Here is a 13,850-nt window from a genome sequence, read left to right as displayed (position 1 = left end):
GTGTGTGCTAGCTACACACACGCGTGTGTGGCTGTGTATTATACACAGCAAGTTGGCAGTCGAGGCGACACAGGGGCAAGAGGAGCAAGCCGCTTGCTCCTCCTATTCCCACCTTTGCCATGCCACGCTACAGGCACAGATTCTATAGTAAACGTGATGTAAAAATGTTTGCAGATCAGCCAACAACAAAAGTCGTCTGGTGCGAGTCTACGATTTTGTCCAAGAAGACTGACTTATTTCGCTACGACCAATTAGGCCCGCATTCCTTCCGTCAGTCAACTCTCCAGCCGTACGCAGCACACGCGCGCGTGTGGCTATGCATGGTACGAGGAAAGAGACGATGGAAGGGGCAATGGGAGAAGGAGAACGAACAGCGCGGCCTCCCACATCGTGGATCCTCATTCCTAGCCGAGTCTCCTCGACACTCGCGACGTTTCTCCAGAGATTCGATCTCTTTCCATGCACCTTTCCCCCAACGGCACACGATCAGCGTCGTAACGTTGGCGCCAATCCGACTATAAAACGAGACCACCAAGGATCCAGAATCGTTCCCCTATCCTACCCTCACCCCACAAGGCTCGCTTATTTCGGTCCCTCTCCCACCCTGATAGATCCTTCGGCCACGAGCATCCCTCGAGCCGGGAGAAAGCGTAGAAGAAAGTCTGCGCGCAAAGGAGGAGGGTCAGTGCGAGTTCACACGTCGAGGAGGGCGGTTATCGAATAGCAAGAGCAAGGTTCGGTTGCGCGTCGAAGAGGGAGACAGAAGGCTTGTGTGGTACACGCGGTTCAGCTACGATCCCCTTATCGTTTGTAATACGCGCCACGTAGTGTGTGGTGGCTCGGTAGCGCGTGTGGGTGTACCACGACGGTCAGACCGCCAAAAGTGAATCGAACGTCCCGGGAGAAGCGGGAGAGGAGACTTCGACGGCAGGCCAGTTTCCGATCGACCGAGAAACTCGAGCGAAGTTAGAGCGAGAGTAAAACGGGCGACAGCTTGGCAGAAAGGTTGCACTGACGATTTCATACAGCACGGTCGATCGAGACCCCTTTGAGAGAGGATGTCGCACAAAATGCAGAGCGAGGCACTGGTTCACGGGGGCAAATTTCAGGTCAGTCTTTATTTTTTTATAATTTCTCATGTTTTTAGTTTTCTAATGTGTACCGTGTGTAATGTTAAAACGAAACGACACGGCGATTGTCTTCGCGCCGGGGCTCGTTTCTGTGGATACTTATTGTTGCGTAACGACGCTTCATTAAAAATTCGTAGCGAAACGCTGACGAAACAGGTTTATCGTGGATTAACGGTTACATACGTGGTCGTTCGATCGCGTGGGAATTCATTGAATTCCGACGGAAGTGCGTCTGATCGAGGCGCGTCTGAATAAAGGTGCGACGTTCCGTGAAAAATCGATATGTATCGGTATCGTCGAGCTGGTGGTAGATTGTGTCAGTTGAGTTGATGATAGGGAATGCGGAAAAACTTTGATCGTATTTTCTTAACGCCGAATTTGAGATTTGGTCTGGCTGTTTTTTTTTCTTTATTTACTTTATTTACTTTGCTTGAGTTTTGAGACCCATTTGGAGCTAAATATCTGACGAAACTGGTTAGGGAGATATTTAAAACTGGTTCAAAAAGACCATTCACCGTTGTCGCGAGGGTAAGCCGAGACATGAATATGTAAAGGTTAAGCAAACGGTGAGGAGGAATCTGGAAATCAAACATTTGCAAAGTGAACGTAATCTCGATGAGCAAATTCTTACTTACCTCTAAGGGCAGTAGACGCTCGATTCTGGCGCGAGTTATTTTTGGTTTCTCTTTAATCTACTGAGACCTAACGTAATAGTATGGTAGTAGGGAGATCGGAGTATGTTTCCCATGAGTTTCATGTTGCTTTCGTATCTGCAAATATTTTACTCCTTATACGAGGCATTGATTAAAACAAGATTGAGTTAAATTGTAAATATTGAAATTTTTTATTATAAAAAATTATTGAGTTTATTAGAGCTTACGAAAAATCCTATTGTGAAACAAGCTTGAAGGTTAAAAAAGTTGTATCGTTAGATAGTGATCAACATGTCTGAGTGAATTAAAAAATTGACATACCTTAGTCTATCAATGTCTTTCCATTTAGTTTTCAAATCTTAATCTTACTTATTAGCAATACTATGTATTTCCGTTTTCAAATCTTATCGATTTTATGTATTGCTATTTTGATATCAGATGTCGAGTAGATATCTTACCTATATAGGTACTTACTTTTAGTTAATTTATTTTACATGTTCAACATTATGAACCATCCATATTTAATGTAATGATATTTCTATTATTTCTCAGAATTTTTTTCCTTATTACTCAGCTAGGTATATATTTACTCGATAAATGTTCAAATCGACTCTTCCTACAAAACGAAGTTTCGTTTATCAAGAAGTCACTTGATAATTCTGTTACATTAAGTGGGCATCTTAATTTAGTGTTTTGAAGCTTACCTTAATAACTGCAATAGTTATTTTAAATTTAAATACTTTCCCGCCTTTTAGGAATTTTAAAGAAACGCCATCTATGTTGCGCAGTAGACCTACAAATCCACTTTGAATTTTGCTTGAAACATTACAGAATTAATTTACATACACTAATTGTATATCTATCAAAAAGTTCATAGTGTCCTACCATTACCCTTATATCCTATGTAAATACAGTGAGAGACCTCCTTAGTCTTTCTCTCTTCTACGCTGAAAACCTTCGTTTGCATACCTCTTGGTGCTCTTTCCCCATTCCATTTACATAGCTCTTACAAATTCGTGCATAAAATATTGCTACCGCGGAGCACACCGAACGTTGACTCAGCAAAGAGTCGTTTCAAGTCGTATCAAGCGTCACGTGGAATTGATAAAAGGAGGTCGCACACGCAAGGCGGCCGCGAAAAACGCGCGTTTGTACTTCTGACGCGCGTCATCGCGCGAATTATGAGCATTATGTTCTATCCCTTGTTACTGTATCTTCCTTCCTTCCCATTTCATGTGTATTTCGCGGTCACTTTCCATTGTTGCACAACCGCGTAAGTCTAGATGATACGTTCGAGATGTAGCGAGAGATTGTTAGAATGCGACACATCGAACTTCTGTTTAGCGACCAATACCTGATTTTTAATATAATGATCGGTTCTATGCATCATTTGAAGCAAGAATTTTTATAATAATAAATTCTTAAAATTTTGGGTTCTTAAATTCTCGAGCTTTCAAATTTTTAAATATTTAAATTTTAGAATTTTCTAATATTTAAATATTCAAATTCACACATTTTAAAATTTTGAAATTTTGAAATGTGCACATATGTGCGATCATCCCTAACGAGATTAATTAATGTGACTGTTCCATAAACACGATTATATTGCATTAATTTAATTTACAAATACCGGAGGAGAAATGTTTGCAAACCAGACGTGCTGTTTTATGAAATCTCATATCTCCATAATTGCAATCCTCAGGAAATGGATTTGTGTTGTCATTAAAGTGCTTAAGAGAACTCGAGATTGACATTTACGAGTATAATTCAGAATAAACAGATTGATTCATTATTGACGATAGCAGGTCTGACAAATTCTCTTTTTATGTTTGCAAATTTTCCACATTCATACACGATAATCTCCATTTAATCTAGGTCATATATTATACGTATCAGATAAACAAAATAGGCCAATTACTGTATTCATTGTTATGTCTACGCACTTCACGATTTCACTGCAATGAAGATTAACAATCGTGTTTACACTCGAAACAATTTCTTACGATTATATTGCGTCATCTATTCTTAGAGATATGACCACGTGAAAATCGATCACGACATCAATTTGCTATTGTCGAATGTAAAGAGCAAGTATATGTAGAGTATATACTTCTATATTTACATATAACACTTTTTGTTTTTGTGAATCATAGAATACACTGACAGAGTTTGGCATCCATAAACTGGAACACCCTGTATATACAGTGTGTATGTATTTGAAAGAGAGAACACACGGAAATGATATTTTTCATAATCTTGTGATAGGGATACCTCAATCTGTCGCGATAGTAATCGTTGTTTATCTGCTATCGCGTTTTACCGCGATATCAGGGTGATAGCACTCTTTTTACTCCGTCGATAAGCAACCAATGTTACTGAATCACAACATTGAAAGAATTATAGTCTCGTATCTTATTTCTTTGAAAGATAGTGGCAGTGGATAATCAGACTGATTTTCAAGGCGCCGCGACGTTCGATGCCGACAAAAATCTATAACTCTAATTTATTTAAAAATCTTGAGTGGAAAAAGTAGTCGTTCGACTAATTCTGTACTTTCCCATTATCACATTACTTCGTTCATTTCTTATTGTCGTTTCTTTAATACCTCAACAGTATCCGAACTTCTACTGACGTAAAATAATAAGCTTTTGATATGTATGTTTTCTTATCTTGCACTTAAGAGATTGCTTTAGACACGGAAAAGGTACACTTGTTCAAAGATTCTGACACGTTGTCGAAGATTGAATGATGAACACGTGAACGATTTCTAAATTAATTACTTGTCATGTTTGCTTTCTATTTTCGCGATTTGAATTTTCATCGCGTTTTGCGTCACGACAATTTACGCACAATTTTTTTTTTTTTCTACGAGCGTGTCTGAATTCCGCGGCTGGATCCAATATTTTATTTCATCTGGGAATGTTGTGCTTCAGAATTAGCGTGAATCTTTTTAGCGATTTACATACCGTTGTAGTGTAGCAGATAGAAATTTTTCTCTCTTGGTTCGGAGCAGAGGGAATAAAATGTCTGACTTTAGAACGCTGAGACAGCGCTGCCTCCCTCTTGATCGGAAATAAAAGCTACGAATAATTTTATTTATAGTGTGACATAGTTGTGAGCTTAGAGAGAATAAAAAGAGGAGAGAAACTATTTTTAGATGGACGTGAAATTTGTGGGTGGGAATTCTAAAATTAAATTTGCAGTTAAGGCGTAATAAAAATATAAGGTCCCTAAATATTTGTCGAGTCGCAGCTGGTGATTCGCGAATTTGGAGCGTTTAAATATAGAAGGTCTCTTTCCTCACAAACGTAATAACACTTTGTGAACCAATTTTACAGTATTTTAAACACATAAATCTGGCATCATTACACTACTCTGCACGCAAACGCAGATTATTTGCGGAGATGTGATTTTTTCACATGATCCTTTATTAGTGGTTTTACTGATATCGGTTTAAAAGTGTCGTGGCATCAAAATGATAAATAGATACTATGTAAATGGAATGCAAATATTGTGTCCTTCTATTTGGAAAAATGTAAATCTTATGCGTCAGAATAGTGCCATAGATCTGTGCCATCTTAGTCTTCCATTTGTTCTCTGCTCCAAAAAGATAACACTCACATATGACATTTTCCCCAATTCTTGCAAATTACTATTCTCCAGCTGCCACTAATTGTAAATTTTCCTCATCTCAGTGCCATTTATATCTCAATGACATCTAAATAACAGATTTCTCTTTCTACTTAAAGTCACACAAAATTCCCATTCAAGCATGCTATATTACACATCTCCTCATTAATTTGAGTATACTTGCATGAAGTAATTTCATTATAACAAATGTCGCTATTCCTTCACAAACGCCACAATTCTAAAATTCCTTATTCTGTTCCAAAAATACGCACTATCAGCCATCGTTCTCTCTGATCGCCCTCACATCCATAATGGTTAAACAGTTTAGATTCTAAGAGTGGAAGCAACGCGCAAAAAACTTGTTTCGACCGCAAGTCGATCGCGTCTAGAGTCTCCCAACGAAAGGAAAGAAAAGGAAGTAAGGTGTAGAGGGGGTAGTCGTGTCCGACTTTTTTCGTCGTGTCAAGACCAGTTTTTCGCGGAGGGTCTCTCTCAGAGGCAAACGTTGACCGCCAATCCCGATAGACAGATATTTCCGGCGGAGACGGCCTTGCCCACCCGTCTGGTCACCGTCGAATCTCGCTACTCGAATTACGTCCGTTCATCTAACGAAACGTGTCCATTTGACACGGTAGCTAACGATGGCATGCACCACTCGTGTCCCATGAAAAGTCTCCTAAAAAGCATGAGAGGCAATACTACTTCTGTCCCATGAGAAGGCTCCTGAACAGCATGAGAGGTAATAGTACTCGTGTTTCATGAGAAATTCCCTGAAAAGCATGAGAGGTAATACTACTCGTGTCCCATGAGAAGTTCCCTGAAAAGCATTGGAGGCAGTACTCCTCAGAGGACTTCTCTTGGGACATGAGTAGTAATCAGGCTCGTTCCAGAAGAATTGAGATTCAAATCGACGCGATTTGGATCGGTGAACGGTTGCGACTTCTTCGTTGCTACCGTAGTGACTTCTCTAGTTTCTATCGTGACCTCGATCGATTATCGAACGCGCTTAGTTCTTCTCTATGCGACTCGGTTACTGATCATTGACTCCTCCCATCGATTGGATGAGCTTATCGACGAGATAGGTTACGTTTGAGTTCAAGTGCAAAATGGAGAAGGACGCTTTATTAAGAGCTGAGTTGTTATAGGGGTTGTCAGAGCTTTGTAGAGGGCTAGGTTTTGACAGGAAAATTGAAGGAATTAGGAATTTAGTATCGATAGTTCAAGTCGAAATTCAGGGAAATTTAAAGTTTGTAGTTAAATTCGAATTTTGAGGTGACGTAAATAGAGGAAGTAGTTCTTTAACACTAAGGGCGCAAAAGGTTCTAGTTTAAAATGGTTACTAGAAGTATTCGGTTACCGAGAATATCGAAATATTTTTGTTTCAAATTTGAAAATTTGGAAACAAGAAAGCTAAATTTTGAAAATTTGAATCTAGGAAAGTTAAAAAAACTTTTGAAATATTTAAATATTTGAATATTTGAATGTTTGAATATTTGAATATTTGAACATATAAAGGTTCGAAAATTAATATGTTAAGCAATGGAAACGAATTCTAAAAAAAGTCATCTCATTTGCACGATACAAATTCGTGTTTCACAAATGATAACAGCTTACTCACATTCAATAACAGGCAAATTAAAATTCCAAAAATTTTCCTCATCTCAAAAATCAAAGATCCCACAAAAATATTCCTCCAAATGTTTTAGTCTTCTAAAATAAAGAAAAGTAACTTCCCATTCTTACGATCAACAATGGGAGTTGGACGGTCAAGAAATTCACGTTACATACATACTATCGTGCAATAAGACTATTCACTAGAGAAAAGATTCCACTGGTAATGTTTACCATGTAACACAGTGGTTTGCCGAGTTGTAGATAGAATGAAGGGGGACCGGTGGGAAGGAAGATTTCTCTGGGCATCAGGATTTCGGAGAAACCGTCGTTCGCAAAAGAGCCTTTCAATGTTCCCTCTCCGTTTCTCGCTGGCAAAGTTCCCTCGTTATTCAAGCGGCCTCCCTTCCCTTCTGTGTCGCAGAAACTTAAAAAAAACCGATGGTCGTTGAGCGTTCGACCCTTTTTGTTTCGTAACCGAAACTAGGTTCCTCGTGGCGTCGCAGAGCTCAATCGTCAGAAAAATGATCGTCTTTTATATTTATGACCCGCCACGATTCCCAGACGCGCATTCGTTATACTCGTTCCAGCAGTTAATCGAAGGCTACATTAAATGGAAGAAGTGTATATAACGACGTCGTGGAAACAGTGCGGAGGTGAAAATGGTAGCGCAATAGAGTATCAAGAGTCAAGAGTCAAAAGTCAACTTATTCTCAGTGTCTCTTTTCAGTCTGAAATTTGTTATTTACGCTGAGAACGTGGAAACATTAGAACGTCTTATCAGATGTTTATTCCATCACGTGTAGCGTCTTGCAAATATATAATAATCTAGCAACCATCTGGAAATGTGGCAATTGTCACGAGTGGCTGTGTTGATCTGACCTGAACGTAGAATTCATCTTAAGTGTCCATCTGGTTAGACCTAGGATTAGCTTAAGGGGATGTATTTCAAATGAAAATTTAACAATCTTTCATTCCGTTTCATAATGTATTGCAAAGTACATAGATTTGCTGTAATTTCTAACTTAGCAGGATTCAGTTTTTAGTAAATTCGAGCTAACATATGTTTTCTTATATAATACTGAAGTAATTTCGCAAATACAAGTTTTCCTTCCGCTTTTCTCAAAACTTTTTTTTCTTATCGATTTAAGGTAGCCATCCTGGCAGGGGTGAAATGTGTTCCAAGCTCCACCCTGTATTTCCTCCCCAATTTCACGCAATGTTCGATGACTTCCTTGGACGCAAGAATGATAGACGCGTAGAAGTCAGGGCAATCCACGAGTGCGCTTCTACGTCATGGAAATTTCCTAGTCGAACACCTTTCCTCTGTCCCCACCTTCGGTTTCGCGTCCTTTCTTGTCTTTCCCCCTTCTTCCTTCCTGCACCCCTCCCCTCGCGCTATTCCTTTGCTCCCCTCTTCTTGTTCGCTATTCTCCGTCGTGTCCCAACTTGTTCGGCCACGACGGTCACCGTCTCCCCTTTCTGTGGCTCCTTTCGTCCTGGTCCCAGCGTTTCGCACGGCGATTTCAATGCCCGCTTTCCGCGTGCACCTTCCGCGAACTTAATTAGCGAAGAACGACACATGCACACGAGACTGCTCGTTTCCGTCCTCTCTCGCAAAGTAGGAAGCGGTCACGTGTGCCAGCGTCCTTGTCGCGAGGGCCTTCATAGGCGAAGTTCAACACGGCGATCGAACCGATTATGCTCGAGGCGAACGAAGGAAAATGGTACGAGAATTACGTTATGCATATTTTATCGCGATTCTCGAAGTAATCTCAAACGCGAATGGAATCGGTAGGATGCAATCTTGGAGGAATTATACTGCTCGGGTTGCATTGGCAGGCCAAGAATTAGATTGAATGGAAATGAATCTGGTAAAGTTGCTGTCTGGTCTCAATCTTGTGTTCTTTTATTCAGTTTCCATATTAAACGAAAGAAGATATAGACGCCGCACTGTTGAGAAGAAAGCTTGTCTTCCGGTAGTATACGTGGCGTCATCGGCCCACGTAGAATTTCACTTCACTCGAATGGCATGCGAGAAAAAACGCTATGATTTACCAGAGAAATCGTTTAGAGAATATATCACCAATTTTTATTTCTTTTGTTAAATATTAAATGTTGATGGATGAACGTCATTTAACCCTTAACTACGGACACTCAATTTTAAGACACGAAGACTCTGATGAAAACATATGAATATTAAATATTTGTAAAATTAATGTGACATTAATTGGAATGTAGAGACAAGGTATGTATGTATACCCAACTTGTATTATAAAGTCTCCATAATAAAAATATACCAGGTGGAATCTATCAAACTCCATGCCAGTAATTAAGGGTTAAAGAACTCTAATTTTCTCCTCCTTAATATAGTATATACCCCACTTTAGTGGTACATCTAGAGGGGAAGGTAATGAGGCGATCACCCCTCTGGGGCTAATATCTAAAAATATTATGTCACATTTTGAAGAGTTTACTATTTAGGGTATAGAATCAAATAGAAATATTAAAATATAAATTAAATATAAAGCATATTTCAAATCGTGTGAAAGAAGGGTAAGAACTGTGTGCACTTTGTACATTTCACACTCTCAAAAAAGGCTTCTAGATACACTCTTGCTTCTCCCAGAAAAAGAGAGCAATTTTGTATTCTTGTATACACTTGCCGCATCGGTATGTGTGTCTATGTGTTGATGGGAGCGTTAGGTAATCGATGGTGTGTCTACATTTATAAATCTACCATGGCGCCAGATGATTCACCCTGCCAATGTGCGTGTCTAGCCGACATCTAGGTGATATCATTTCATTAAAATACAAATTTCTAACATTTGTATTATATAAAGCATCTTACGCAAAGATCGTTAATGATCAAATATCAAAGTACTACCAAAATTAGTGCTGATCGTTATATAAATAAATATCTCAAAAATATTCGGTGCTAATGGAGTAAACTGTATCTAAAAATATATTGGTGCTTGAGGATTTCGAGGAAAATGAGAAAAAAATTGGGAACGTTTATTTAATCTACACATGAGAGCGTAGAGACTGACCTTGGCAACGAATAGTTTAGGGGAGTATAATAAACCCAGATGAAAAGGAGGAAATACAAAAGGCTTGTTAGGCCGTACATGTGGTCGAATAATAGACCGTTCAAAAAGTGGACGTAAAAGAAATATGCGCTGACTGAAATACTCGTGACGTTTAAAATATTTGAGAACGATAGGACGGCCATATCGCACGTATTGGTACCGTGGATAACGTCATGCACCGGAAGAGGACCCGTTCGTATGCATATAATGGCCAATTCAGAATACAACCCATGAACGAAAGTATGTCGTACTTGGTTACGTAGACGTTCACGTGGTGCAAAAATGTAGAAATATTAAAGTTTCACTGTACATTTAAAATTCAGATAATATCGTAATCATGTTCTTGGTAATTACTCTTTGTTGCGGAGTCCATCGTTAGGCGTAATTCACGATAAGAATAATAAATTTAGATGACCAGCATATTCAGACTAAAAATTCCAAAAATTACGTTGCAATCGGTAACAAGTCTATTCAACTTAAAAATAATGCAAGCAAAAATACTGCGCTACTCATTGTGACCCACTATGATACAACATAAATAGACCATTGAGAGTCCAATCACGTGGATGTCATGCAAGCTGTATTATTTACACTCGCCTTATCTTTGACACTAGTGAAGTACAGTTAACTGCAAATGCCATAACACTGCCTTCGTTTTGCTCATGTTCCACTGTTTGCGTAAATCACATTTGACAAAGTTTGCCTCGGCAAATGCGTCGCACGTCTTGCAAACCGCTGAAGCGCATTAATGTAACAGTACAGTAGTGCGCCCACGCGTCTTCGTATTCACGAAGGGTGGAATATAAGCCCGACGAGGGGGGGAAAAAAAGGGACAGGCCCATGTTCGATTGTTGACTGGGGCGAGTTCAGCGGTCTCGAACTGGCGTAAGTCACGCGAGTATACGCGTCTGGAGTTCGCGATTTTCTAGTGACGCGGCATGCATAACACGCGTCGCGATGAATTACGTTATGTGTACGGGGTGTCCAATAAATCGTGTTACAGTCGACGAGGCAAGAGTTAGTCGAGGGGAAAATAACTGAACTTTCAATATACTATTCTATTATTCTTCTAGACAGTTTCGCATAGAATAGAGTTCGTATAATACAGTTTCGAGGTGGGCTTTGAGTTTCAATACGTCCACCTTCGGGTCCTTCGAATGCCAAAAAGATATTTTGTTTCAGTTCCTCTTGGTATTGTTATCTCTGACATGCAGTCTGTAACATAACTGTCGCGGATCGATCAATGGTCCATTCAGCGAAGAATAAACTGTCCACTGTGGGTGACCAGCAAACCTACGCGACAGGAAATGGAAAGCCTATTGTGAATGATTGGTGGTACCAGCTGGTACATAACACAAACTTCACAGTGGAGAATTAGCGACCTACGTATCGGATAGCATAAACTTCACCGTGAGTCATCGATGATCCATGCGCCAAGTAGAAACTCTGTCGTAGATCACCATGATGGGATACAGAATCTTTGTTGTTTGGAGTTACATATGTAAGTTTGGACTTGGTATAGGATCTTATGTTAGGATCATTCTTTGCCACTATGTAAAATTTTAGAAGCTTCGAGCGGTGGAGTTAATCGCGTTAGCTTATGAACTGGCTTAATTATAATCAGCTTAACAGTAGACCACCCTTTATGTCCAAACGTTCTTATCTTTTAAACAAATTGTCGCGTGACATTCGATAGTTGAGTCGCCAAGTCTCGTGTCATGACTACTCTGTAGACCATGTGTACATCAAGATTTCCATACATGGCCCTGCTATAAATTCTTTGAAAGTTACTTTCGTCGAGTCACCCTATAAACGTATCTTTGGCAATAGTTATGGTTGTGAATCACTAGTAATATTTGGTAGTAGTGTATAAAACTGAAGTCTTTCAGTCAACCTTAAAGCCTGGATTTTTAAGGCTAACATATGAAATTCAGATTTCCAGGGCTTTAATGCTCAGTTCTCGAAGCTCTTGTAGTTAAAGTGAAGAAAGTAACAGCCATTCTGTAACATATCTTGTTTGTTATGATTTAATCTGAACTTTGAACTTGGACTTTGAGAAATCGGTACACGAAGCCTATTTCAACTGGACTAGTCCATATTACTTGGTTCAATGGGTAAGAGAATATTTTATTGTAGTCTGTGACATTGTTTGGCTCTCTCTGTAATCATAGTATTTACATACTACAATTTAGGGTCACAGAATATCGCAAACTTGAACGAAAACATACCTACAGGGTGTACATAGCATTTTATTCAATTTACTCAAAGTTCGAATAGATGGTTCCACTTTTTACAACACGATCTTAGAACTTGAAGACAGTACTACATAATTGATAAGCTCGTAACAAAAACAGCCCTTATATTTTACAATTTTTCAAATAAGAACATATTCTAGTGGTCAAAAACGAGATTCACAACATAATAGTACTCATACCATCAAAAACGCAATATGTGAACCATATTTTTAACAATATTTGGTCAAAAAGAACAAGAATCAGAGATGCTACAGTATTTTTTGCTCTCCTAAAAACAGACAAAAATCGACTCAGAATTGAAAACAGACTCTTCAATGACTGGTAACCCAGTGATCGGGGAGTCCACTGACAACATCGTTCTCGTGAATGCAGATGCATCGTTGCATCTCGTGAACATGATGCAACAGTAGAATCAGCTCGCTTCTGTCGGATTTATCGCGCGGTGAAATCGAATTAAAAAGGTCAATGCTAACTAGTTTTACGGACGCGTCACTGCGCGTACGCGATTCAGGGGCAGAAGCTCAGTGGTGATAGCGCATGTTCGTGTGCCTGTACGCGCGGTTACGTCTGCGAGTGTAAGTCAGAGGGGCTGAACGTTGGCCACGTAATGAACGATAGAGCGTGTTCGATCGCTAGCTCGCGGGTTCACTGGTCTCCTAGAAGCAGAAGTCACGCGAACATGTCTCGAGACCGTTCGGGTATCCTTGGCTATCCTCCACGCGCCGTTTTATATATAGGGTGGCTCTCGTAAATCGTCACTAAAGAACTTTCGAGTCCACTCTTCTTTTACAGAGTAAAACCTTAAGATCCTCTGTTTTGAACTGTCTATAATACAAATGAGTTTAGAAAATGGTAGAGTTACAGCTCGTAAGCCATCATTGGTTACTTTTAAACTACTCTATAGTGATACTAGTGACAGATTGATTTGTCGGAATTTAAAATGTAGAGTTAACAGGATTGCTGAACGGTTGAAGCTGAATGGTCATTGAGACTTGGAATTATATAGTCACCTTGGTATCGAGTGAATGGAAAGTTATTGCTTTCTAGACTCTTGATATACATCGATCATTGCAGTTCATTCGTAGAAGTCTATTTTTATCGTAGGCTCTAACTAGAGTATTTAAATTAGTCTCACTCTGATTTCGGTATAGGTACTTTCATATTATGGTAACGTGTATTCTGCCAAGAAGCTATGTTCTAAAATAAATGCATTACTAATTTGAACAATAGTAAACCTAAGAAGAAGTGCAAGATATTTTTTGGTCGACACTCAACAATTTCGATGCTATGAATTGTTAAAGTTATATCGATGGTTAGAAGGCAAGGTAACATAAGTTACCTATATTTTTTAAAAATTGGGTGTATGTTTTGACATAAGCAGATTCAATTACAGCAACTTTTTCCTTAAAGAAAGAGATTCCAATAAGATACAACTTTATAATAGATACCTACAAAATTAAGGTTCAGTATTTCGAAATAGAA

At 39.3% G+C, this 13,850-nt stretch overlaps 2 protein-coding genes and 1 long non-coding RNA gene across 5 annotated transcripts in view; 1 reads left to right on the top strand and 2 right to left on the bottom strand.

Annotated features, from left to right (window-relative positions):
* The window catches only part of Atg13 (Autophagy-related 13), a 45,340-nt gene that overhangs the window by 20,534 nt on the left and 10,956 nt on the right, over positions 1–13,850 (bottom strand). The gene's annotated exons all lie outside the window — the stretch shown is intronic.
* Positions 334–13,850, top strand: part of LOC143188626 (proton-coupled amino acid transporter-like protein pathetic) — a 46,125-nt gene continuing 32,608 nt past the window's right edge. Inside the window, exon 1 of the mRNA XM_076392975.1 lies at positions 334–1,109. Coding sequence (XP_076249090.1) covers positions 1,059–1,109 — 51 coding nt within the window. The 5' untranslated portion in view covers positions 334–1,058. The remainder of the gene's footprint in view (positions 1,110–13,850) is intronic.
* LOC143177116 (uncharacterized) lies at positions 1,216–2,386 on the bottom strand. Its single transcript, XR_013001537.1, has 3 exons — positions 2,258–2,386; positions 1,766–1,891; positions 1,216–1,708 (listed from the first exon to the last, which is right to left on the bottom strand). It is a non-coding gene; the product is annotated as an uncharacterized LOC143177116 (long non-coding RNA).

Source organism: Calliopsis andreniformis, chromosome 3 (genome assembly GCF_051401765.1).
Source record: "Calliopsis andreniformis isolate RMS-2024a chromosome 3, iyCalAndr_principal, whole genome shotgun sequence".
Lineage (NCBI taxonomy): Eukaryota > Metazoa > Arthropoda > Insecta > Hymenoptera > Andrenidae > Calliopsis > Calliopsis andreniformis.
This window is presented reverse-complemented; position numbering and strand designations above follow the sequence as displayed.